This window comes from Globicephala melas, chromosome 1 (assembly GCF_963455315.2).
Source record: "Globicephala melas chromosome 1, mGloMel1.2, whole genome shotgun sequence".
Classification (NCBI taxonomy): Eukaryota; Metazoa; Chordata; class Mammalia; order Artiodactyla; family Delphinidae; genus Globicephala; species Globicephala melas.
The window spans coordinates 89189227-89215668 of record NC_083314.1 but is presented as its reverse complement, the minus strand read 5'-3'; the positions used below and the strand labels follow the sequence as shown (position 1 = coordinate 89215668).

The 26442-nt window shown below is 37.2% G+C and overlaps 1 protein-coding gene across 1 annotated transcript in view; it reads left to right on the top strand.

The window, feature by feature from the left end:
- CAPZA1 (capping actin protein of muscle Z-line subunit alpha 1) overlaps nucleotides 1-22386 on the top strand; it is a 46825-nt gene extending 24439 nt beyond the window's left edge. The window contains exons 3-10 of the mRNA XM_030869054.3: nucleotides 7212-7263; nucleotides 8436-8499; nucleotides 13018-13224; nucleotides 15109-15188; nucleotides 16105-16183; nucleotides 18604-18675; nucleotides 21238-21300; nucleotides 22008-22386. Of these exons, the coding sequence (XP_030724914.1) occupies nucleotides 7212-7263; nucleotides 8436-8499; nucleotides 13018-13224; nucleotides 15109-15188; nucleotides 16105-16183; nucleotides 18604-18675; nucleotides 21238-21300; nucleotides 22008-22148 (758 nt within the window). The 3' untranslated portion in view covers nucleotides 22149-22386. The remainder of the gene's footprint in view (nucleotides 1-7211; nucleotides 7264-8435; nucleotides 8500-13017; nucleotides 13225-15108; nucleotides 15189-16104; nucleotides 16184-18603; nucleotides 18676-21237; nucleotides 21301-22007) is intronic.
- Nucleotides 22387-26442: the final 4056 nt, after the last annotated feature.

The following is a 26442-nucleotide window of genomic DNA, read 5'->3' as shown; positions in this document are numbered from 1 at the left end:
CAATGTTATCCTCTTAAGATTCTCATTCGTTAGATCTGGGGTAGAATGGGCAATCTGTTTTATCAAGTTCTCCAGGTGATTCTGAGTCACAGCCAATTTGGGAACCACTATTCCTATATATTTACAATCTTCCATTCTATTTACTATGTTAACACAACTTACAGAATGAAAAATGTAAATGAGGCATTATAACGTGTTAATATCAATCATCATAATCCTATTTTAAGTTACAAATTTCATCTTAAAATTCCCCTTAAGTAAAATCATAATCTTTGTGCATCTTGGTTCATTTTAGCAAACATTTATTTTGAAATTCTAGTTTTACATTAGAAGGTTACCTGCTTAAAATATCATATAATAGAACGTATAGACTACAATTCTGTGGAAGGAAGCCTGTGGAAGGAAAACCACATTCACAGAAACACAGACAAAATGAAAGGGCAGAGGACTTTGTACCAGATGAGGGAACAAGATAAAACCCCAGAAAAACAACTAAATAAAGTGGAGATAGGCAATCTTACAGAAAAAGAATTTAGAATAATGATAGTGAAGATGATCCAGGACCTCGGAAAAAGAATGGGGACAAAGATCAAGAAGATGCAAGAAATGTTTAACAAAGACCTAGAAGAATTAAAGAACAAACAAACAGAGACGAACAATACAATAACTGAAATGAAAACTACACTAGAAGGAATCAATAGCAGAATAACTGAGGCAGAAGAACGGATAAGTGACCTGAAGACAGAATGGTGAAATTCACTGCTGCAGAACAGAAAAAAGAATGAAAAGAAATGAAGACAGCCTAAGACACCTCCGGGACAGCATTAAACGCAACAACATTTGCATTATAGGGATCCCAGAAGGAGAAGAGAGAGAGAAAGGACCTGACAATATATTTGAAGAGATTATAGTCGGAAACTTCCCTAACATGGGAAAGGAAATAGCCACCCAAGTCCAAGAAGTGCAGAGATTTCCAGGCAGGATAAACCCAAGGAGAAACACGCCAAGACACATAGTAATCAAATTGATAAAAATTAAAGACAAAGAAAAATTATTGAAAGCAACAAGGGAAAAACAAAAAATAGCATACAAGGGAACTCCCATAAGGTTAACAGCTGATTTCTCAGCACAGACTCTACAAGCCAGAAGGGAGTGGCATGATATATTTAAAGAGATGAAAGGGAAGAACTTACAACCAAGATTAATCTGCCCAGCAAGGATCTCATTCACATTTGATGGAGAAATCAAAAGCTTTATAGACAAGCAAAAGCTAAGAGAATTCAGCACCACCAAACCAGCTCTACAACAAATGCTAAATCAACTTCTCTAAGTGGGAAACACAAGAGAAGAAAAGGACCTACAAAAACAAACCCATAACAATAAAGAAAATGGTAATAGGAACATACATATTGGTAATTACTTTAAACGTGAATGGATTAAATACTCCAGCCAAAAGACACAGGCTCGCTGAATGGATACAAAAACAAGACCTATATATATGCTGTCTACAAGAGACCCACTTCAGACCTAGGGACACATACAGACAAAGTGAGGGGATGGAAAAAGATACTCCATGCAAATGGAAATCAAAAGAAAGCTGGAGTAGCAATACTCATATCAGATAAAATAGACTTTAAAATAAAGAATGTTACAAGAGACAAGGAAGGACACTACGTAATGATCAAGGGATCAATCTGAGAAGAAGATATAACAATTATAAATATATATACACCCAACATAGGAGCACCTCAATACCTAAGGCAAATGCTAACAGCTATAAAAGAGGAAATTGACAGTAACACAGTAACAGTGGGGGACTTTAACACCTCACTTACACCAATGGACAGATCATCCAGACAGAAAATTAATAAGGAAACAGAAGCTTTAAATGACACAATAGACCAGACAGATTTAATTGATATTTATAGGACATTCCATCCAAAAACAGCAGATTACACTCTCTTCTCCAGTGCACAAGGAACATTCTCCAGGACTGATCACATCTTGGGTCACAAATCAAGCCTTGGTAAATTTAAGAAAATTGAAATCATATCCAGCATCTTTCCCAACCACAACGATATGAGATTAGAAATCAATTACAGGGAAAAAAACATAAAAAACACAAACACATGGAGGCTAAACAATACGTTACTAAATAACCAAGAGATTACTGAAGAACTCAAAGAGGAAATCAAAAAATAACTAGAGACAAATTACAATGAAAACACAACGATCCAAAACCTATGGGATACAGCAAAAGCAGTTCTAAGAGGGAAGTTGATAGCAATACAAGCCTACCTCAACAAACAAGAAAAATCTCAAATAAACAATCTAACCTTACACCTAAAGGAACGAGAGAAAGAAGAAGAAACAAAGCCCAAAGTTAGTAGAAGGAAAGAAATCATAAAGATCAGATCAGAAATAAATGAAATAGAAACAAAGAAAACAATAGCAAAGATGAGTAAAACTAAAAGCTGGTTCTCTGAGAAGATAAACAAAATTGATTAAACATTAGCCAGACTCATCAAGAAAAAGAGGGAGAGGACTCAAATCAATAAGATTAGAAATGAAAAAGAAGTTACAGGGGCTTCCCTGGTGGAACAGTGGTTAAGAATCCGCCTGCCAATGCAGGGGACACGGGTTCAAGCCCTGGTCCAGGAAGATCCCACATGCCGCGGAGCAACTAAGCCCGTGAGCCACAACTACTGAAGCCCATGCTCCACAACTACTGAAGCCCATGCACCTAGAGCCTGTGCTTCGCAACAAGAGAAGCTACCGCAATGAGTAGACCCCACGCACCGCAACTAGAGAAAGTCTACGCACAGCAAGGAAGACCCAACACAGCCCCCCCCCAAAATCAATAAATAAAATAAATTTTAAAAATAAAAAGAAGTTACAACAGACACCACAGAAATACAAAGCATCCTAAGGGTCTACTACAAGCAACTCTATGCCAATAAAATGGACAACCTTGAAGAAATGGATAAATTCTTAGAAAGCTATAACCTCCCAAGACTGAAAGAGGAAGAAATAGAAAATATGAACAGACCGATCACAAGTAATGAAATTGAAACTGTAATTTAAAATATTCCAACAAACAAAAGCCCAGGACCAGATGGCTTCACAGGTGAATTCTATCAAACATTTAGAGAAGAGCTAACACCCATCCTTCACAAACTTCCAAAACATTGCAGAGGAAGGAACACTCAGTAACTCATTCTAGGAGGCCACCATCACCCTGATGCCAAAACAGACAAAGATACTACAAAAAAAAAATTACAGACCGATATCACTGGTGAATATAGATGCAAAAATCCTCAACAAAATACTGGCAAACAGAATCCAACAACACATTAAAAAGATCATACATCATGATCAAGTGGGATTTATCCCAGGGATGCAAGGATTCTTCAATATACGCAAATCAATCAGTGTGTTACACCATATTAACAAATTGAAGAATAAAAACCATATGATCATTTCAATAGATACAGAAAAAGCTTTTGACAAAATTCAACCCCCATTTATGATAAAAACTCTCCAGAAAGTGGGCATAGAGGGAACCTACCTCAACATAATAAAGTCCGTATACGACAAACCCACAGCAAACATCATTCTCAATGGTGAAAAACTGAAAGCATTTCCTCTATCAGGAACAAGACAAGGATGTCCACTCTCACCACTATTATTCAACATAGTTTTGGAAGTCCTAGCCATGGCAATCAGAGAAGAAAAAGAAATAAAAGGAATACAAATCGGAAAAGAAGAAGTAAAACTGTCACTGTTTGCAGATGACATGATACTATACATAGAGAAACCTAAAGATGCCACCAGAAAACTACTAGAGCCAGTCAATGAATTTGGTAAAGTTGCAGGATACAAAATGAATGCACAGAAATCTCTTGCATTCCGATACACTAACAACAAAAGATCAGAAAGAGAAATTAAGGAAACAGTCCCATTCACCATTGCAACAAAAAGAATAAGATACCTAGGCATAAACCTACCTAAAGAGATAAAATACCTGTATTCAGAAAACTATAAGACACTGATGAAAGAAATCAAAGATGACACAAACAGATGGAGAGATATACCATGTTCTTGGATTGGAAAAATCCGTATTGTGAAAATGACTATACTACCCAAAACAATCTACAGATTCAATGCAATCCCTATCAAATTACCAGTGGCATTTTTTACAGAACTAGAACAAAAAATCTTAAAATTTGTATGGAGACACAAAAGACCCTGAATAGCCAAGGCAGTCTTGAGGGGGAAAAATGGAGCTGGAAGAATCAGACTCCCTGACTTCAGACTATACTGCAAAGCTACAGTAATCAAGACAACATGGTACTGGCACAAAAACAGAAATATAGATCAATGAAACAGAATAGAAAGCCCAGAGATAAACCCACGCACCTGTGGTCGACTAATCTATGACAGAGGAGGCAAGGATATACAATGGAGAAAAGACAGTCTCTTCAGTAAGTGGTGCTGGGAAAACTGGACAGCTACATGTAAAAGAATGAAATTAGAACACTCCCTAACACCATATACAAAAATAAACTCAAAATGGATTAGAGACCTAAATGTAAGACTGGACACTATAAAACTCTTAGAGGAAACCTAGGAAGAACACTTTCTGACATGAATCACAGCAAGATCTTTTTTGATCCACCTCCTAGAGTAATGGAAATAAAAACAAAAATAAACAAATGGGACCTAATGAAACTTAAAAGCTTTTGCAAAGCAAAGGAAACTACAAAGACAAAAAGACATCACTCAGAATGGGAGAAAATATTTGCAAACAAATCAACGGACAAAGGATTAATCTCCAAAATATATAAACAGCTCATGCAGCTCAATATTAAAAAAAACAAACAACCCAATCAAAAAATGGGCAGAAGACCTAAATAGACATTTCTCCAAAGAAGACATACAGATGGCCAAAGAGCACATGAAAAGCTGCTCAGCATCACTAATTATTAGAGAAATGCAAATCAAAACTACAATGGGGCTCCCCTGGTGGCACAGTGGTTGAGAGTCCACCTGCCAATGCAGGGGACACAGGTTCGTGCCCCAGTCTGGGAAGATCTCACATGCCGCGGAGCGGCTGGGCCCGTGAGTCATGGCCACTGAGCCTGCGCATCCGGAGCTTGTGCTGCGCAACGGGAGAGGCCACAACAGCGAAAGGCCTGCGTACCGCCAAAAAAAAAAAAAAAAAACTACAATGAGGTATCACCTCACACCAGTAAGAACAGGCATCATCAGAAAATCTACAAACAACAAATGCTGGAGAGGGTGTGGAGAAAAGGAACCTGCTCGCACTGTTAGTGGGAATGTAAATTGATACAGCCACTACTATGGAGAACAGTATAGAGGTTCCTTAAAAAACTAAAAATAGAATTACCATATGACCCAGCAATCCCACTACTGGGCATATACCCAGAGAAAACCATAATTCAAAAGGACACATGCACCCCATTGTTCATTGCAGCCCTGTTTACAATAGCCAGGTCATGGAAGCAACCTAAATGCCCATCGACAGACGAATGGATAAAGAAGGTGTGGTACATACATACAATGGAGTATTACTTCGCCATAAAAAGGAGCGAAATTGGGTCGTTTGTAGAGATGTGGATGGATCTAGAGACTGTCATACATAGTGAAGTAAGTCAGGAAGAGAAAACCAAATATTGTATATTAATGCATATATGTGGAATCTAGAGAAATGGTATAGATGATCTTATTTGCAAAGCAGAAATAGAGGCATAGACGTAGAGAAGAAATGTATGGATACCAAGGGGGAAAGGGGTGGGGAGGGAGGAATTGGGAGACTGGGATTTACACATATACATTATAGTTACTACGTATAAAATAGACAACTGATGGGAACATACTGTGTAGCACAGGGAACTCTACCTAATGTACTGTGGTAACCTAAATGTGAGGGAAGTCCAAAAGGGAGAGGATATCTGTATGTGTACGGCTGACTCATTTTGTTGTGCAGTGGAGGCTAACACAACATTGTAAAGGAACCATCCTCTGATAAAAATTTTAAAAATAATTTTAAAAAAAAGAAGGTTACCTGCTTAGTTAGAGGAACTGTGTAATGTTCATTTGCACTTGGCTCAGAGCCCCACAAATTGTAGAACAATTTCCACTGGTAAAATCAATGATGCAGAGCAAAAGTAACTAGGAGAACATATAAATGTTATTTACAAGGAGTGAAATAATACAATAGAAGTAAATCAAGACACTCTTCTTTATAGACTTGTTTTTTGGATATTTGAGTAGTAACACCAAGAAAAACAAATGCAGCCTTTCTTCGCCTAGTCTCTCTTCCATATTGACCAAATGTAAATTTTCAACAAAGAGCTTTTAGAAATACTCCTACGACTTGAACTTTATCCAGCTGATTAGCTCAGATAAATCCTTGACTTAACAAAAATTAGTGGTCTTTGTAGTTAGAAGTACATTGTTGTATTTCTGACAACTGAATGTAGTTTATAGGATTATCATGAGAGTAATTGATACCAAAGCATTAGATTGAGTTGGCAAGCTACTTATGACATGATGGCTGGTTTTTAATGGCATGCTACACGTTGGCCTCTGCCAGCCCCTTCTTTCAGAAGCTCTAAGAGTCATTTGCCTTTGGCTTATAATCAGCCTTCTCTCTTGGAGTTAATACTTGGTAGTTTCTTAGTAACAAGGACACACCTCTTCCAAAAGAAAAGTGACTAGACTCTTGACATACAGCTTTTTAAAAAGATTGTAGGCCCCACATTAGATTCTCTAAAGAAAAATATGTTCAGTAATTTCACTGCCACTGACTGAATTGTGCCCAGCTTTCTTGGTCTGATGTTACAGAAAAGCCTACAATTCTTAATCTGTTTTAAAAGGATTCTTTAGATACAAATAAGTAGTCCTAACTGTAACCTTCTGTAAACCATGTTTTTCATTTGCTATGAAATTCCTTGAGAATTTATTGTTGGATTATTATACCACAAATAATTCTGTATAAATCTGCGAATATTAGCATCTGTTTGTGTACATTTTTAGAATTTCTACATATGCAGTACATCCAAAGACTAATCTTGCAAAGCCTGGTTTTCTAAAAATCTAATCTAGAAATCCGCTAAAATTTCTCCAAGTTTGTCTTCTACTGAACATTTGAATTTTAACATCTTTAACGTTGTTTGCCTCCTCAGATGTCCGGCTACTACTTAATAATGACAATCTCCTCAGGGAAGGGGCAGCACAGTAAGTATCTTTCTAAGTCCACTTACTTGTTATTCTAATATTGGGTAAACTATGTTGATAGTAAACTAGTACCTGAAAACTAAGTTTAAAATACCTCAAAATAAAGCAGTTGGTTTTTAACAATTTTAGGGTTTTTTTTTCCACTTGGAGAAAACATGTTCCCCCAAAATGTTGTTTACTTCCTTAAAGTTTATTTTATATGGTCTTATTTTTATTTTTGCCTAGATTTTCCCTGTTAAAGCAGGTTTAGTTCTTTTAGTTCAGGCTGAATTTTTTTATAACTGCCAGTTATAGAAAGATTAGGCTGCTATTGAGGAGTGATAATGTTTCTCAAATTGCAAAAAAATAGCAGATATTCAGAACGTACCTTAATAGAGTTAACCATAGAATAATTGCATTATTATTCTACCCAATCATTGGCTCCTTATCACTGTCAGGCTAACTAATATTTCTAGAATATCATTTTCATTTTGTCCTTGTCCTCAAAAACATTAGATTGGTGGTTGGTTGGTTGGTTGGTTTTCTTGTCTTCTTCAAATCTAAATACTATCTAGCTTTCTAGGGCCCCTGTTCTCTGGCTTTATCACTACTGTTCTTTATTCTTCAATACAAAGTAGTCTTTCAGTTACTGTCTATCCAACTGGCCCCAGAGTTCCTCTGTAAAGAGGAAATCAGAATTGGATAATGACTGGGCAAGTGTGGGGTGGGGAGATGGAACAAGGATTTTGATGCAGAGCAACAAATAATTATTATTAAGGCATTTGGTGTGATACATAATTTGTTTAGATTTTAACTGTAGAAAATGTTTTAAGAATTGCTGCCTGGGAAAGTCTTCTGCCCTGTCCATACTGCTTTTTCAGAACTCATTTTGGGACCAGATCCTACAAACCTAAAATTTGCACAGCATCACTATAATTGCCATAATGAACGATACCCCAATTATACATTCTCTTTCACTGTTCTGTGAACTACCTTTTTCTTCTTTATTTTGGCTGTGCCACATGGCATATAGGATAGTAGTTCCCCAACCAGGGATGGAACCCGGCCCCCTGCAGTGGAAGTGTGCAGTCCTAACCACTGGACTGCCAGGGAATTCCCTGAACTATCTTTTATATTTATTTATATATAATTCTTTTCTCTCCTTCTTCTCCCTTTAAAAAAAACAAAAACAGTGCATTTGCCCAGTATAACATGGATCAGTTCACACCTGTGAAGATAGAAGGATATGAAGATCAGGTAATAGTTGTTTCTATTAGATAGACTGTGCCTGGAAAGTAGTAGAAATACTATAAAACAGATGTCTGAAGATAAGATGCTGAATAAATTCATGTCTTAGTATTCTTAGCTTTTGTAGGTATTCTACATATTAGGAAATTCTTCCTCCCTCTGAAAATACTAGGAGTTTCTTTGAAGAGAGAGCTGTCCCTAACAAGAACAGTAAAAGTAAAAGGAATTGAGTTTTACACAAGTTTTCCAGCTGTCTCTAATTCTCCTTGGTAAGAATAACAGGAGACATTATATTTAACAGGAAAACAAGAATTCCTGTTCCAGTACAGGAACAAAGCAAATACATATTCCCATTTTTACCGCAGTTATTAACATTATATGAAAGGGCTTTACAAATTCATTAATGTATACTTCAAAGGCAATATGGCACCAAATAGCAAATGCCTTTTAAAAGTCTGAACCCCCTTTGAACCCACAAGTCCATAGAATTTATCCTAGGGAAATAAGTATATAAATGTGTAAAAAGATTATTTGAAGCAAGGTTTATGATAATGAAAAATTGGGAACAATCTAAATGTCCAGCGTTAAATTAAATATCTATAAAGCAATTATACTCCAATAAAGATGTTAAAAAAAATTTTTTAATAAAATAAATAAAATATCTGTAGGCCAAAATCCTATGTAACCATTGAAAACTGATAGAAATATTGAACTGGGAATATGTTCATGATATATTAAGCTAAAACATAAAGCAATATGTAGCATTATGCTAGTTTATTTTTAAATAGATATTTAAATGAACAGTTATACTAATCTGCATCTTAAATTCTGTGAAAGGTACATCTTACTTTATATGCCACTAAGAAAGAGAAAATACTGTCAGTTAAACTATGACACAGTCCTAAGATGCTGTCAAGTTTAAGATGTATCCCATTTTATGAGATGTTAAATCATGAGGGGAATGTATGCATCTTTAGACTCAGAAATAAAGTAGTATATAGATGTGCATAGAAATGGAAATGTGGGAAAATATACACCAAAATGTTAACTCCCTATGTTGGGATTACAGGATTACCGTAATATGTTTTGTTTGTTGTTTTTTGTTTGTTTTAGTTTATATTTGTGCTTATCTTTATTTTCTCAATGGAACTAGATTAATTATAAGTATAAAAGACAAAAAAACACTGAAAAATAAATGATAAATATTGCTTACAGTTGATATTGTATACTTCACTAATACAATAGAATTATTGAAATAATAAGGTCTGTGTCCAGATATATGATATAAGAACATTCCCATATACATGCGGTAGCCAGCTTAAAAATATCGTCAAAAGGAGTTCACATTCTTAGCCACAACAACAACACATTACCTAGACATAAAAGGAAAATATGGAAAGATGTTTGAGTTATTAAAGTAGATGCCATCACTGCATATAATAGAAAATCAACTACAGTGGGTTAACTAAATAGAGACTATTTTTGTCACATAAGAAGTCCAGAGGTAATATTTTGGGATGTTATGGCAGTTCCATATCATCAGAGACGCAAGTTGCTTCTAGCTCTCTGTTGTGCCATCCTTATGTATGGTTTTCATTATCATGTTCTCAAGATAGCTGATCCATCTCTGGGCACTGAATGCATGTTCCAGGAAGGAAGGAGGAAGGTGCAAGAGGTGCTATTGGCTGTTCCAGAAGCACCTTCCACTGATAAATTGTTGCCAGAATGCATATCACTTTATCATTCCTAGCTGAGAAGTGTTGTCTCTTTAGTTGGACATATTGCCTTCTTGAAAACCTTTGAGGTTCTATTACTAAGGAAAGGGAGAGAATGGATATTGGATAGGAAACAAGCAAGAGTCTGTCACACAGTTCATATATACCCACCCACACACACATTTTAATCAGAGAAATGAATGGAAAATTAAATAGATGTAAATGCCACATTTCTGAATAAGGAATATAAATAATATGGAAAGTTTATCCGATTTAGAAATATAAATAATATGTGAAGCTTTTTCAAATAGATTCCATACAATTCCTAATGACAATTGTAATAGACCATACAGGATTTTTCTGATCAAGAACAACAATGAAGGAAGACTAATGCTAGCAAACATAAAGACATAAAGCAATGACAGTAGAGCCTTAAACTAAGTAACATAAAATAGAAGGGAAAAGGAAATAATTGATAAAATGTATGTTTGATCTAATTTTGATTTTCAAAGCCAACTGTATACCTAGATTAATTCCAAGTATAGTTTAAAGGTTAACTATATATATATTTTTTTGCTGTACGCGGGCCTCTCACTGCTGTGGCCTCTCCCGTTACGGAGCACAGGCTCTGGACACGCAGGCTCAGCGGCCATGGCTCACGGGCCCAGCCGCTCCACGGCATGTGGGATCTTCCCGGACCGGGGCACGAACCCGTGTCCCCTGCATCGGCAGGCGGACTCTGAACCACTGCGCCACCAAGGAAGCCCAACTATTTTTTAAACATAAAAATTTACTAGGAAATGGAAAGAGATTCATAACTTGAATAATGATGAAACATTAGAAAAGTTTATCAAAGAAAGTGACTTCTGCAAAATAAAAAGATTTTAAAAATAAGATTTAAAAAGGAGAAAATATGTACCTCAAACATAATAAAAAGGTTATTCAAATACCTAAGGGTGATGCCAAGAGTTCAGTGGATAAATGAGCAACAGACATGAACCAACTGTACCCAATTGGAGAATACAGAGCAAACATGAAAAGTGTTAGATCACCTACTAATAGTAATTAAGGAAGTACAAATTAAAATTTTAATGTGAATATATTCACCTTGTAGTTACAGAAGTTACAAAATTATAATGAGAAAGCTTTATGAAGGTAAGACTAAGGAAATAGTTTTATGTATTTTTCCTACTGTCATTATAAACAAGGTTTTTAAAGATAGTCTGATGATAAGGACAGAAATCTCAAAAGTAAGAATTCTTTCCAAAGAATTCTTTTTAAGGAGAAGAGAAGACTTTATTTATGGTAGAACTTATAGTGGCTTTCAATGGTAGAAACTGTAACTAGCTTAAAGCTCCTTCAATTCAGAAATGATTAAGTATACTATGGTATGTATAATGAGATATACATATAATGAGATCATATATAGTTAATTTTAAATGGTAACTGTGTCAAAAGACAAATGGCAAGTTAGGGGAAAATATGTGGATCTCAAAACACATGCAAAAGGATAATCTCCCTGGAGTTCAACTAGAAAAACACCAAAGACTCCGTAGAAAAGTGGGCAAAAGTTAGGTACACATAGTTCACCAAAGTGGAAATATAAATGACTTTTCTTTTAAGGTGAGAAGAAATGGGCTTGTACCTTGGTACAACATCCTGTGATGGCAGTTTGTCGATCTCTATCAAAATTATGAATGCATTTACCCTTGACCCAACTGTCCTGCTTCAGGGAATTTATCCCACAGGTGTGCTTGGCACATGTACGTAATTTGTACATAACGAACATACAAGGACATTCATTGGAGTATTGTTCATAACAGCAAAAGATTAGAAACTACCCAAACTATCCATTAATAGGGGACTGGTTGAATAAATTTTTGTACACCTGTACAATAGAGTCATACCTGGCTATAATAAACAAGGAAGTTCTCTAAGCACTACTATGGAAAGATCATCTAGATATGTCAGAATTAAAAAGAAAGAAAAAGTACACTATAGTATTCTAGTTTTTGTGTAAAAGAAAGGGGTGGAGAATTAGAATATTAAATTCTATTTGTTAAAAGAAACAATAATCAAAATTGGAAATTGGCAAATTTTTTCTGTAAAGGGTCCGATAGTAAATATTATCTGATAGTAAATATTGGGACAAAGAGTCAGCCTTGACTACTCAGCTCTGCTATTGTAGCAGGAAAGCAGCCATAGACCATACAAAAACAAACAAGTGGGGCTGTGTTCAACAAAACTTTATTTACAGAAACAAATGCCACCTCATGCATAGCTTGCCAAAGACAATTCTTGCTCTAAATTAATAAAATCAGTTACCTTTGTGTGGAAAGGGGGTATATGTTGGGAATTTGGTGAATGGGAGATAAAGGTGAGAAAAAGATTTTACTTTATATAGTATTTTTCATTTTTGAACCATGTGATTTATTGTATCACCTATTTTAAATGCTAAGTGTAATGACTGGAAAAAGTTCATGAAATATGTGAAAAAGGAATACAAAAGTGTACATATAAGTTATTACAGTTATATGTATGTACATAGGTTGTATATTAAACAGAAACCAAGAAATGAAGGGTATTGTTAGAATGGGGGAAATGTTGCAGTTTAGAGTTGACTTACCCCAAAACATAATATTTTTATAAAAATAAAAATATGAATTGATTGAAAAATCGATTATGAAAGAGAAATCTGACTAAATGAAAAGTTAATCGTTTCCAGAATTGTATTTGTTTGTTTTGTAAAATGTGACAAGAAGAACTGTCTTTTTTTACAGAGTTACTTATTTTTGTAATTATTCTTTGGAAGGTCTTAATTACAGAACACGGTGACCTGGGTAATAGCAGATTTTTAGATCCAAGAAACAAAATTTCCTTTAAGTTTGATCACTTACGGAAAGAAGCAAGTGACCCCCAGCCAGAGGAAGTAGATGGAGGTCTGAAGTCTTGGAGAGAATCCTGTGACAGTGCTTTAAGGGCCTATGTGAAAGATCATTATTCCAACGGCTTCTGTACTGTTAAGTATCTGCCTGCTTCATTATTAGAGTGTTGTTTTTCTTATATTTACCTTATCATTTGGAGGCTTTGGCCAGCCACAACATATCTTCTTTTTTTTTTTTCTTTTTTTTTTTTTTGCGGTGCATGGGCCTCTCACTGTTGTGGCCTCTCCCGTTGCGGAGCACAGGCTCCGGACGTGCAGGTTCAGCGGCCATGGCTCACGGGCCCAGCCGCTCCGCGGCACGTGGGATCCTCCCGGACCGGGGCACAAACCCATGTCCCCTGCATCGGCAGGCGGACTCCCAACCACTGCGCCAGCAGGGAAGCCCTACCTAGAAATATTTTTGTTTCTCCTGTCCTTAAGTGGGTTGGGTATGGGGTGAGGGAGGACATTTCTTCAGTTAAGATAGTAATTCCTGTAAGTTACTTCTCTTCTCCTTCCACCTTGCCCCTCCTTCCTCTCCTCTACTTCTCCCTTCCCTCATCTCTCTCTCTGCTATACAACCAAACCATGGAGCATTCTGCTCCTACTAGTGCCCTCCTCATTACTTATCCACTTCTTAACCCTATGAATTTTGGCTTCAGTCCCTACTCTACAAAAACTGCTCTCTGAGGTTACTAATGATTCCTGAATTGCCTGACCCAGTGTCCTTTTCTTGGTCCTTGACTTTTGTATGGCATTTCACACTGAGGCCAACCAGCTACTTCTAGAAATTATCTTTTCTTAGGCTGCTATGTCAGTACCCTCTAATTATTCTTACTCTGTCTCTGCTTATTTCTTTACCTCTCCCCTACTTTTGTAAATGTAGGCATTCCCCATTGCTGTATTTCTCTCTCTCAAAAACTCATAGTTTATTTAATGTAGGGGAAGTTACAGAATATTGTGTCAGAAAAGCAATGGGTTTGGGTTCTACCTTAACCACTTTCTGAATGACCTTGGACAAGAAGCTCTGTGAACTTCACCTTTATCATCTATAGATAATAACAGTGTGTTTCACTATATTTATTAGAGCAAAAGGAAAATAAATATAAAAACATTTTGTGGACTGTAAAGCCTTTTGTTTTTTTCTTCTCCTTGGTGATCACATTTTTGTTCACCTCTCCTACACTAAGGAACAGTTGGTATTTCTAACTTGTAGCTGGACATTTCCATCTGAATTTTCTAATTTGTTAATGACACCACTGTCTTTCTAGTCACCCAAGCATGCAAGTACTTTGGCCCCTTCCTTTCTCTTGCCCTTCACTTGCTATATGTTGCCAGACTTTTGACTGTGCTTCTGCATCCTTATGCCCATTGACACTACCCTATTTTACTGCCTAGATTAATTCTGTAGCCTAACTTTCAACTTTTCTCCCATTTTACTCTGTACACCAATATTGATTATTATCCCCAAATAGTTCTGGTCATGTTGTTTTGGTTTCTGTCCGTTGCCTGTAGAATAAAGTCCAGTCTTCTTACCTTACATCTACTACTACATGGCCTAAATCTACCATCCTATGTTATCTTCCACAGTTCCACTTCACACACACCCTCTAACCTGACAGAACTAATTACCATTGAGTCATTCACTGGACCAGCACCCCCGTTTCCTCCCTGAACTGCCTACTCATCTTTATTCTCAGTCTCTACTTACCAGAATCTCATCTGTCTTGTAAGGCCCATTCCAACTGGTACCTCTCTTGTACCCTAAACCTAAAGCAGTATTTCCTTCTGTATTCATTGTACCACTCTCTTCTCTAGAACTTAACATGTGGTTTGTGTTCATATTCCATGAACTCTCTGAGTTGTAAGCTTACCCTGTTTGACTCTTCATCTCCCCCAAGGATTTAGCACACTGCTTTTGTATAGTGTTTGTTGCTTAAATATGTTTTCAAGAATCTAACTTTTTTTTTTTAACAATAGGTTTATGCTAAAACTATAGATGGGCAACAGACCATTATTGCATGTATTGAAAGCCACCAGTTTCAGCCTAAAAACTTCTGGTAAGAAAGTAAATGTTCTCTTCTTTTTTTAATCTAATTTATACAGGAAAGAAACCAAACCAGCAGTTGAGACTTGTTTTTTTATTTTTTATAAATTTATTTTTTTTATTTTTGGCTGTGTTGGGTTTTTGTTGCTGCACACGGGCTTCCTGTAGTTGCGGCGAGCGGGGCTACTCTTTGTTGTAGCACACGGGCTTCTCATTGCAGTGGCCTCTCTTGTTGCGGAGCACGGGCTGTAGGCGTGGGGACTTCAGTAGTTGTGTGCAGTCTCGGTAGCTGTGGCTCGCGGGCTCTAGAGCGCAGGCTCAGTAGTTGTGGTGCACGGGCTTAGTTGCTCCGAGGCATGTGGGATCTTCCTGGACCAGGGCTCGAACCGGTGTGCCCTGCATTGGCAGGCGGATTCTTAACCACTGTGCCACCAGGGAAGCCCGAGACTTGGTTTTTAATCTAACTAGCTTGCGATAAGTTATCTGACTTAGAGGCTTCAGTTCCCTACTGCAGAATGAGGGACTTGGATGTGATCATTTAGATTTCTTCTAAGATTTTATAATTTATCTTTCAAATATTACTCTTATATTGAGTGAGAATAAGTGATTAATAAAGTACCCAGTGGGAAGTGTGAGTTTTACTTGAGTTTGTTTAATAATACTTGAGTTACTGCATAACTCAGTGGCCCATCCATTTGTTTGTGCAAAAGCCTCTCATGAGCAGAACAGGCATGGTTTTCTACTCCAAGATAAAAAATGAAAGGTGAAAGTCAGAATAACTTAGAAAAGGCTTATGATTAGGCCAGTTGGATACAAACTTACATTTGAGTGGATAGAGCCCTGGATTTGTCAAACTGGAAATGACTTGTTTCTTTTTGGCAAATCACCTCTTCTTATTGTTAATTCTACACTGTTGTGTGTTTTAATAGGAATGGTCGTTGGAGATCAGAATGGAAGTTCACCATCACACCATCTACAGCCCAGGTGGTTGGAGTACTTAAGATTCAGGTGAGATCCCAATATGTTAATAGGCCATGTTAAAACATCACATCTTTAAAACAAACATGCAAGTTGATATTTGTTCTGACATTAGAAATAAGGAACAGCTCTATGTAGATGCAAAAGGAGATCAATGGTAAATACAAATAGAAGTTGAAGCCTCCTTCCTAGGGAAGTACTGTAGTTAAACAGAGCTATTCTGGGTTGATAAAGGATAGTCATGTGAAGTGTACTGCTTGCTTGTTATTTTTCTCTTTCAAAGATAACCTAAGATTTTTCCAGGAATTATCAAGCAGCAGTTCTACGAAAGAAGAAAATAACTAATTATTAAGAAGTGACTATATAGCAGTTACTGGAACTTACTTAGAGTCTTTTATGTATCTTGTTTAAATGTGTACATATACATATACTTAAGGTTAAGTCTTAGCTCTGAAGAAAGCTACATGAATGGACTTGTTGTTCTATTTTATTTATTTATTTTACAGTAATGACAGGAGGTTTTAAACCAAGTAAATAAAACAGAGGAACTAGAGAGAATGGCCAAGTGTGATAAACCAAGCAGAGTAGATTTCTAATGCTGGTGTCAGAACAGACAGGCAGGTGAATAAGGAGCTTATTAACTCATTTGATGCCTATCTGGATTGAAGTCTTCTGATATCCTAACAGGTTTGACTTTCAAAATTCATGGTGATTTAATTCTTAAGCCCAACTAACTCTGAAGTCAGATTAAACAGTTAATGATATCTAAGAAGATCAGTACCTAATTTTACCTCTATTGTATTGTGGTTAAGTCTTGCTTTAATAACAATTAGCAAGAGTTGCCTTCTGAAATGGTATAATTTAATCGAAATATACATAGGAGATGTCATCTGTAACCACTTTTTTCGTCCGTACTGATTACTTCCTGCTACAAGTAGCTGCACCTCTCTTCCTGGGAGCTTTTCCTAGCTTTAGGAGCATTCCCAACTCAGATGAGGCAAACTGGAAGTATTACATTCATAGCTCTGGCACAGCCCTTAGTGCCATTCAAAAGCTGGTGGGTAAATATGCCAGCTTCTTCACCCCTCAGGTGGGACAGCTCTAAAGCATGTTCTGCATAGTCTTCCAGAGTCCAGTGCCCGCAGCTGTAATGTGTTCCTTAATGCACCTAGAACACTTCCTTGCCTTTTCTGTCTCATTTCCTTAGTCCTTACTAGTGCTTCCTGAGATTACCTCCGAAATAAACTTTATCTCACAAATCTTTATCCCAGGGTCGGCTTCTGGGGGAGCCCAACCGAAGAAAATATATTGTTCTATACCTGTTGACTATGTCTATGCTCTAGACCTCTTGTAACTGTGGCATCAGTATTAACCTGGCAGCTTACTATAAATTTATGCAAGGAAATTTATTTTCCTCCTAGAAGGAAATAAGTTACTTGTGTTTCAGCTTTGCCAAGGCAAACCTATAAATTAAGAGCGCACATCACAGAGGTTTCTGATAAGACTTTTACAACAGGGCCCCGTACCCAGACCTCATTTATAACTTACCCCAGACTGGCTGATCACTTTGGGGGAAAGCTTACTTTATTTACATATCTTTTAAAAATCAGAGTGAGAGTTATTTGGAAATGTCATTAAGATATTTAAACCTTTGGTTATTCTATAAGCAAAAGGATAGCTCTGGGAAGGCAACAATTTCTGAGGATTTACATTGATGATAGTCATGTTGAAATTTTTATTAGCAGATGAAACCTAGGAAAGGTTTTGTTACTTTTGGTGACTGTGACTGAACCTATCTTGTAAATTGCTGAAACTTCCTGAGCCTTACATCTAGTTGAATGGTTAGTCTGTCTCTTGGGTAATCCTCCTTCTTGCTAATTGTTCTCATAATTGTAGTACCCCACTTTGCCGTACTTTTTTTCAGGACTGCTTTTGCCTTACTTATTTTTGTAGCCTGATTTACCAGTAGAATATTTATTTTTCAGTCCTGTCTTTAACCCTCAATCAAGCTTTTCCTGCACTTGGTCAGATCTACTTAACCAAAAACGATGATGGTATATATGGAGAGATGCGTAAAGGATTAGGATCCATTAAAATTTCTTGGTTTTCACAAAGAAAAACTAACGTTAATTGATTTTATTTTAATATTTTTAAGAGTGAAATCTTATTTAAGATCTTTGTATTCACAGTGCGTAGCACAGTGTCTGGAAAGCAACAAGCCCATAGTAATGTTGTTCATTAATTAATAATGAGTTTTCCCTGCTAAGGAAAGAGAATTCTTAAATTTAAGTCTTCTGTGAATTTTAACCACCATTGTAAATTACCATTGGTCATACTAATTATTTGCTCAGACTTGATAAGTTTGGGGATGGCTGAAAGCATGGATTTGTGCTCTAAGCAGTAAGTTTCTATGTGACCTACATAACTTGCTTAAACATTGTCTCACACAGGTTCACTATTATGAAGATGGTAATGTTCAGTTGGTTAGTCATAAAGATGTACAGGACTCAGTAACTGTTTCGGTGAGTGTGGAATATTTAATGTCTGTCTCACTTTCATCTTGTTTTTGTTTTAAAAAAATTAGCTTTGATCCTGAGTACTGATTCTTTCTTTTTCTTTTTTTTTTTTAATTTATTTATTTTATTTTTGGCTGCGTTGGGTCTTCGTTGCTGCGTGGGCTTTCTCTAGTTGCGGTGAGCAGGGCTACTCTGTGTTGTGGTGCGCGGGCTTCTCCTTGCAGTGGCTTCTCTTGTTGCGGAGCACAAGCTCTAGGTGCACAGGCTTCAGCAGTTGTGGCTTGCAGGTTCTAGAGTACAGGCTCAGTAGTTGTAGCACACAGGCTTAGTTGCTCCACGGCATGTAGAATCTTCCCGGGCCAGGGCTTGAACCCGTGTCCCCTGCATTGGCAGGCAGATTCTTAACCACTGCACCACCATGGAGGCCCCTGAGTACTGATTCTGCCACTAGAAATTTAGGTTGTTTTCACTACTTTGATTTTGGCAGCCTTTACCTTTTTTTTAAGCACTTTATAAAAGATTCTACTTTTTTATATTTTTAAATTTTTATTGAAATATAGTTGATTTACAGTGTTGTGTTAGTTTCAGGTATACAGCAAAGTGATTCAGTTACATATATATATATGTATGTATGTATATATATATTCTTTTTTTAGATTCTTTTCCATTATAGGTTATTAAGATACTGAGTATAGTTCCCTGTGCTAAGCAGTAGGTCCTTGTTTTGGGCAGCTTATAATTGTTAGTATGTAACCAGCCCGTTTTGTTGGTTGCTTGATGTTAGTTCATAGTCTTTGAGAATAGTGATAATGGCTTTAGAGAATTCAGACTTCTTTTTCTTTCTCAGTTGTGAGATTTGCTCAAAGAACAGCAGTATCTTCAACTGATAAATACCAGGAGGAAGGAAAGTTTGCCAAACTAAACCTTAGAGGGGTTATCATTCATACATTCATATCATTAGAGAAACCGAACATTTTTAGGAATATTCAATCAAACGGTATTGTGTTCCATACCTGGAAAGAAGGGACATAATTTTTTGTGCATTCACAGTACTTCTTTATATTCCTAGAAGTTACTGAGCACTCTCAAATAGCTTTTGTTTATGTGTGTTATATCTATCTACCTTAGTAGAAATTAAAACCGAAAAATGTTAAAAATACTTATTAATTTAAAAATAACAATAACAGGGACTCCCTGGCAGTCCAGTGGTTAAGACTCCGTGCTTTCACTGCAGGGGGTGCGGGTTTGATACCTTTTTGGAGAATTAAGTTCCCACATGCCACACCACGTGGCATGGTCAAAAAAGAAAAATCTAAAGCAAAAATAACAATAACAAACCCATTACTTGTTAACCTTCACTTTCACAATAAACAGCTGAATTTTCCAAGTTAAAAAAAATTAGTGAAAAGAATGTCATTGATTTACATTTTCACAAAGTGTGTAATGTCTGACTTAATAAAAGACAACTGGATTCTCATATGTGCTTCACACATTAGCCCTCAAAAAGTAATGAAGTCGGGACTTGCCTGGTGGCACAGTGGTTAAGAATCCGCCTGCCAATGCAGGGGACACGGGTTCGAGCCCTGGTCCAGGAAGATCACACATGCCTTGGAGCAACTAAGCCCATGTGCCACAACTACTGAGCCTGCACTCTGGAGCCCGCGAGCCACAACTACTGAAGCCTAAGTGCCTAGAGCCTAAGCCATCGCAGTGAGAAGCCGATGCACCGCAACAGAGTACCCCTGCTCACCACAACTAGAGAAAGCCCGTGCACAGCAATGAAGACCCAATGCAGCCAAAAATAAATAAATAGATTTATTTTAAAAAAAGAAAAAAAGTAATGAAGTCATCACACATTACATAGCTTCTATGAAACTACACTGTACATACATGAGAGTGAGAGCGGAAAAGGCAATTAACTATGTCTTAGTATTATTATGAATAGAAAGTAGTTTTGACTCTTTGAAAGGATCTTGGGATGCTGCCCTGGGCATTAAATCTCACCCTCTTTAATTCTGTTTTACTTAATTGTGAAAGAAAGAGAGAGATTCAATTCATTTTGTACCCGAATCTTGTAAAGCAAAATGTGATTGATTGGCTTAGAGGAGCCTCTGAGCTTAGAATATATGACTGATATGTCTGAGGGCATCGTTTATATCATCTTAAACCAGAGATATTTTCAAGGCATAAAAATTTCAAGACATCATGATGTCTTTTGGGCATACTGTAGTAGATTGGAAAGAAATGTGGGGTTTTTTGATGAGGACCTGGATTTGGATCCCATCTTTATCATTCAAAGGCTGTATAATTTTGGTCAAGTCACTTAAGAGGATTCTGTTTTCTCATCTGCAAAATGGAGGTGGTAATAATAACATCTATTTCACAGGGTTGTTGTGAGAATCAAAGAAGATAATGTGAATGGGAAAGGTTGAAAAACTAAATTGTTATACAAATGTTAGTTTAGATGGAGTTACTTTTTAGTATTTTTTTATTCACTGCTTACTGAATTATATTCACTGCTTAAGAATTTTTAAAATTCTTATTTCCCCCTTTTCCTCTCTCTATTAGAATGAAGTCCAAACTGCTAAGGAGTTTATTAAAATTATAGAGCATGCAGAAAATGAGTATCAGGTAAGATGATTTGAAACTGGTTTTTCTAGGTCTAATGCCTTATTTTGCTTTTAACATATTTTGTTACACTTCTCTCTCCTTTGAACATAAATATACATGTTGCTCAGTGTTAGTAAGTGTGAGACTTTGCAGACCTTCTTGCATTCTGCTTACAATCAAGGTTTTGGCATTGGAAGGTACTACAGATTTCCCCTACTATCCCAAAGTAGAGCGTTCCTGTGAAACCTTTCCTAAGTCCAAATGGCATGAAGCAGAGAAGCAATTACCTTAGAACACATCTTGCTTTCAGGTGCACAAATAATTGAGGTACAGCACAGATGCTCACAGATGCAGTTCACAGCTCCAGCTTGCTTGATGCTGAGCTGCTGAGTGTAATTCCTGAGGAAGGAGCTTGGTGGGGTCACTGTTACTGCTCATGGTGCACCCTGCCCCTATAACAGCCTCACTGCAAAACAAATGCTGAACGCTGTTTTTGCTTTTTGCTTTGGTAAAAGCAAAGTGACATAAAGCAAACTTTGGAAAAGCGGGGGATACCTGTATAGCCCTTGTTTTAGAAATAATATAGGTGGGCTTCTTAACCTGCTTCAGAGATTGGAGAAATGCTCACTAGAAATCTTACAGCCTGTATGTCCTTTGGGGACTCAAGCATGTCCTTTGACTATATCTGGTTTCTGTTCAAGCAACTTATTTTCTATTATCTATTGCAGACAGCAATTAGTGAAAACTATCAAACAATGTCAGACACCACGTTCAAGGCCTTGCGCCGGCAACTTCCAGTTACCCGCACCAAAATCGACTGGAACAAGATACTCAGCTACAAGATTGGCAAAGAAATGCAGAATGCTTAAAGGCTGAATGTAGGATTCTTCAATACATGGAAAGAAAGGATGCAATGTGTGGTCATGTGATAAATAAGTGATTTATAAACAAGAGTGATATTTTGCTAGGGCTTTCAAAGTTAACAGGTTTTCTAGCCTCATGGAATACTGTTGAACCTATAGCATTGTCTTGATTCTTTTGTGTTTTCTGCCTGGTAATTTTCTGTTTTCACTATATCTACTTGTAAATCTTTTTTTTTTTTTTCAATTCTGCCACATTTAATGATGGAGAGAGATATCTATCCTGGAGTCATTTTACTGTTTAGAAAATTTTCCTAGCCATGAAGCCCTGTCACTGACATAGACAGGTAATATGTTCAGTACTTTTCTACCCAGTCCTTCAAAGCACTTCTGGTACTTCAGTGGTTTTTACTGATCAACCAACAGCTAAAGAGGCTATGCTACAAACTACAGCTGAATGGAAGACACATTCATCCTTCTCCCTCCAGTTGCTTTGATCATCATTTATAGCATCTCATAACTATAGTTTCAAACATTTGGATTGGGGTTTTTCAGACCCTTTTTAGAGGCAAAGGAAGTTTTCTGGAAGTTCCATTATAGCCAGCTTCTCTGGGGAAGTTGTTTTTAAATCCAAAGACTTGAACCACATTCCCTACAAATGAACGTGTTTGCTTTCTTCCCTTCCATCACTGTTTCCTTCTCATCTAGTACCATTATAGTTGTAGACATGTGCAGTTTTAGAAGAGTTTTACCCACTTATTATTTTTTTAATATTCAAAAACTGCTGACATACTAGGGATATAGTAGAGTATAAAACTTGAAAAAATGCAGATGTTGAAGGAATAATAGGTATCTTGTGCTTTAATACTTTGTGGCAGAATTGTACTATAAGCGAATGAATCAAACAACTATGTTAATCTCAAACAAAAACTAAAAATGAACCAAAGTGAGAAGGACAACGTTCAGACAGTATCTTTCTATTGTAACCTGTTATTTAAGGGAATACTAGTGATTTGTTCTAAATAGGATGTAAAACTTTTTCCAAATTACTTCCTCAGTCCTGCCTGCCAACTCAAATATAACTGTGATATAGCAACCCTTCCCAAGTTTATTGGCAGGTAAGGTGTGATCTCAGAATATACAGGTAACATAGATATGATATAACTGGTAATGGTGGATTCATTTACATTGTTTACACTTCTATGACCAGGCCTTAAGGGAAGGTCAGTTTTTTAAAAACCAAGTAGTGTCTTCCTCCAAATACATGTCAAAAGAAGGGTTTGTGTTTCAGCTTTGTTTCTGCTTGGTAATACAGTCAAGCAAGAGTTTATTTCCAAGTGACCCATTGAGCTGTGTAAGCATTTTTGTTTATTTCAAATAAAATATATTTGTATTATTTGTCATTCATACTATCCATCCATACCACACTATCCTCTGTATCAGGTAGTCCAATAGAAATATACCTGTTTTGTTCTTAAATTGTCTGAGTCTCTCCTTTTTGAGCCAGTCTCTTCAGCCTTTGTTCTCAAGGTAAGATATGGAACTGATCTTATTTGATGAGAATGTTCAAGGTTTCTGAAATTGGTTTCTACATTCAACTACTATAAATTCAGTGACTATCCAAAGACTTGCAAAGAACAGCTTTTTTTTTTTTTTTTTTTTTTTTTTTGGTAGACATGCCATGTGGACCATAGTTCCATGACCAGGGATTGAACCCATGCCCCCTACAGTGGGGAGCGTGGAGTCTTAACCACTGGACCACCAGAGAAGTCCTACCCCCCTTTTTTTCTTTTTTAAAGTTTGAGCAATTTCTCTATGGATCATACTGGTTTACACTCAGTGGCTACTGGTGTTTCAAAGGCTTTGTTTTAGGGTTTCCATTTCTGTCAAAAAGAAAAATCTAGTTATCTTCTCTTCCTATCACTCAGAAAACAAGGCCCAAGTAATTATAGTTACTAGGTAGGAAGTAGAAGTGAAAGAATCCCTGCACTGTGAACTTGGGTAATATTTCACATCAACTTTAAATGCTGCTTCCTTTCCATATGAGTTTAACTTGCTTACAGACATGTGGGAAAGGCTTCTGTCCTGTTTCCCAAAATGGAACCAGAGGCATTTCAGTGCTTCACCTTCCATTCAAGGCCAGTTCAAATTCCTACCCCTTTGAGGGACATTTAGGTGTACTACACTATGTACTTGTAGTACAGGTTCAAGCATTCTGGCCTTTGCCTTTAACTTACTAACCCCATCAGCCTGCCCCATAGATTTCCTTAGTCCATACAGACTTTTGTAAAGACTCTTAATCTCTTGGCCATCTAAAGCCCTTGGTTTCTTATATAACTGGAGGTCAACTCTCCTTGCCAAGTCCTACACAGACCTCCTGATTTCCTTAACCTCCTTCAGCAGAGAATTTGCTTGAATTGTGTCTATTTTACCACACTGCTGAAATCAGCCTATGGTATCCTAGGGCAAAAGTTTCCCAGCCAGAGGGAGAGGAGTTTTCTGTGAGGCCTCACTCCTATATTTGAAATTTTGAAATTACACTGCTGAAATTTTGAAATTACTGCTTCATTTGTGCCTGGATGGTTGTGCTTCTGTTAGTTGCCTAGTTCTAGTAGTGCCTGTTCTTTTTTTTTTTTTTAATAAATTTATTTATTTATTTATTTTTGGCTGCGTTGGGTCTTCGTTGCTGCACGCGGGCTTTCTCTAGTTGCGGCATGCAGGCCGCTTATCGCGGTGGCCTGTCTCATTTTGGAGCATGGGCTCTGGGTGCATGGCCTTCAGTAGTTGTGGCTCGCAGGCTCTAGAGCGCAGGCTCAGTAGTTGTGGCGCCACGGGCTCAGTTGCTCCACGGCATGTGGGATCTTCACGGACCAGGGCTCGAACCCGTATCCCCTGCACTGGCAGGTGGATTCTTAACCACTGTGCCACCAGGGAAGCTGTGCCTGTTCTTTTTTATAATCTAGAACTCATCTAGATTCATGAGATACTTAGCAAACCTTGGCACATTTTCTCCAAACTCACAAAAGACTGATACAATCTGAATGCCAGCTTATAAATTCATAATTTAAATAGAACTACCAAGCTACTTACTACTTGGGAAATCAAAGAAAGAAAGAAAGACTGGTAAATATAGAACAAAACTGGCTGGTCCCATAAGCTAAGCTAAGCTAACTAAAATTCTCGCTTGAACAGAGTATAAAACAGAGTAGGTAATTCCCTGGTGGTCCAGCTGTTAGGACTGCATGCTTCCACTGAAGGGGGCACGAGTTCATTCCCTGTTCCAGGAACTAAGATTCTGAAAGCCGTGCAGTGCAGCCAAAAGCAAAACAAAAAAAAACAGCGTATAGATCTAAGCCCTCTGAGGGCAGAAACCAAATGTATCACAAAGTATTCTTACGTATGTTGACTCATTTACTGTGGTTATGTTCTGTAAAGTTGCCAGCAAACACTGAATTAGCACATATTGAAACATTGCTCCTAGAGGAGATACAGAGTTAGGTTCCTGCAAGCATCTGGTCACAACATTTTTGTCAACCGATCAATACATAATCTTGGTTTATATGTTTTTATTTAAATCACCTTATTTAATATTCATTTTTATTCATTAACAGTGAATTCACGCTGACAGCTAATGCTATCATAGGAACTTAACATGGGAATTTTCTCTCTAAGGGACATCACAGCCTTAGGAATACTAGGCAGCATTTCAGCACTATGTAGGCTTGGGGACCATTTTAAGCAGCGAAATCAACAAAAACAAAAAACGTGACCACAAAATAGACCACGAAAAGGATTTTTATTATATGAGCCTGAAACAAGAAAGCAGGACATGGCCTTGTTCCACTTCAGCTGGGAACATACACATTGGGCAGCTCAAATTTTTTTTGCCACTCTTCACATCCACAGACGACTACAAAAGTGCAGCAAATATTGATTGGGGGATTCCTAATTTTAGCGAGTAGGTGAATTTGCAAATACAAAATCTGCAAGTAACGAGGCTCAGCTGTACCTGCCACAGCCATTCCTTTGGTCTGTGGTAGACTGACCAATTTCAGCATCTCAGTTTAAGGGCTGTTTCTAGTTGCCTTAGAGTAGTCTTAGTGGAATACATAGTTAGAGACAATTCAAATGCTGAATTGTAGAATCCAAGTAACTAGAGTAACGTGAATTTTGAAAAAAAACAGGGCTTTTAACATTCTTCTCCAAAGTATGGTTATCTTTGGAGGCTCTAGGTTTGTTCCAGTAATGTCATTGGCCAGAGTTAACTTTCAGATTGCCTTCGGTGCTTATTTAGTCCCAAACT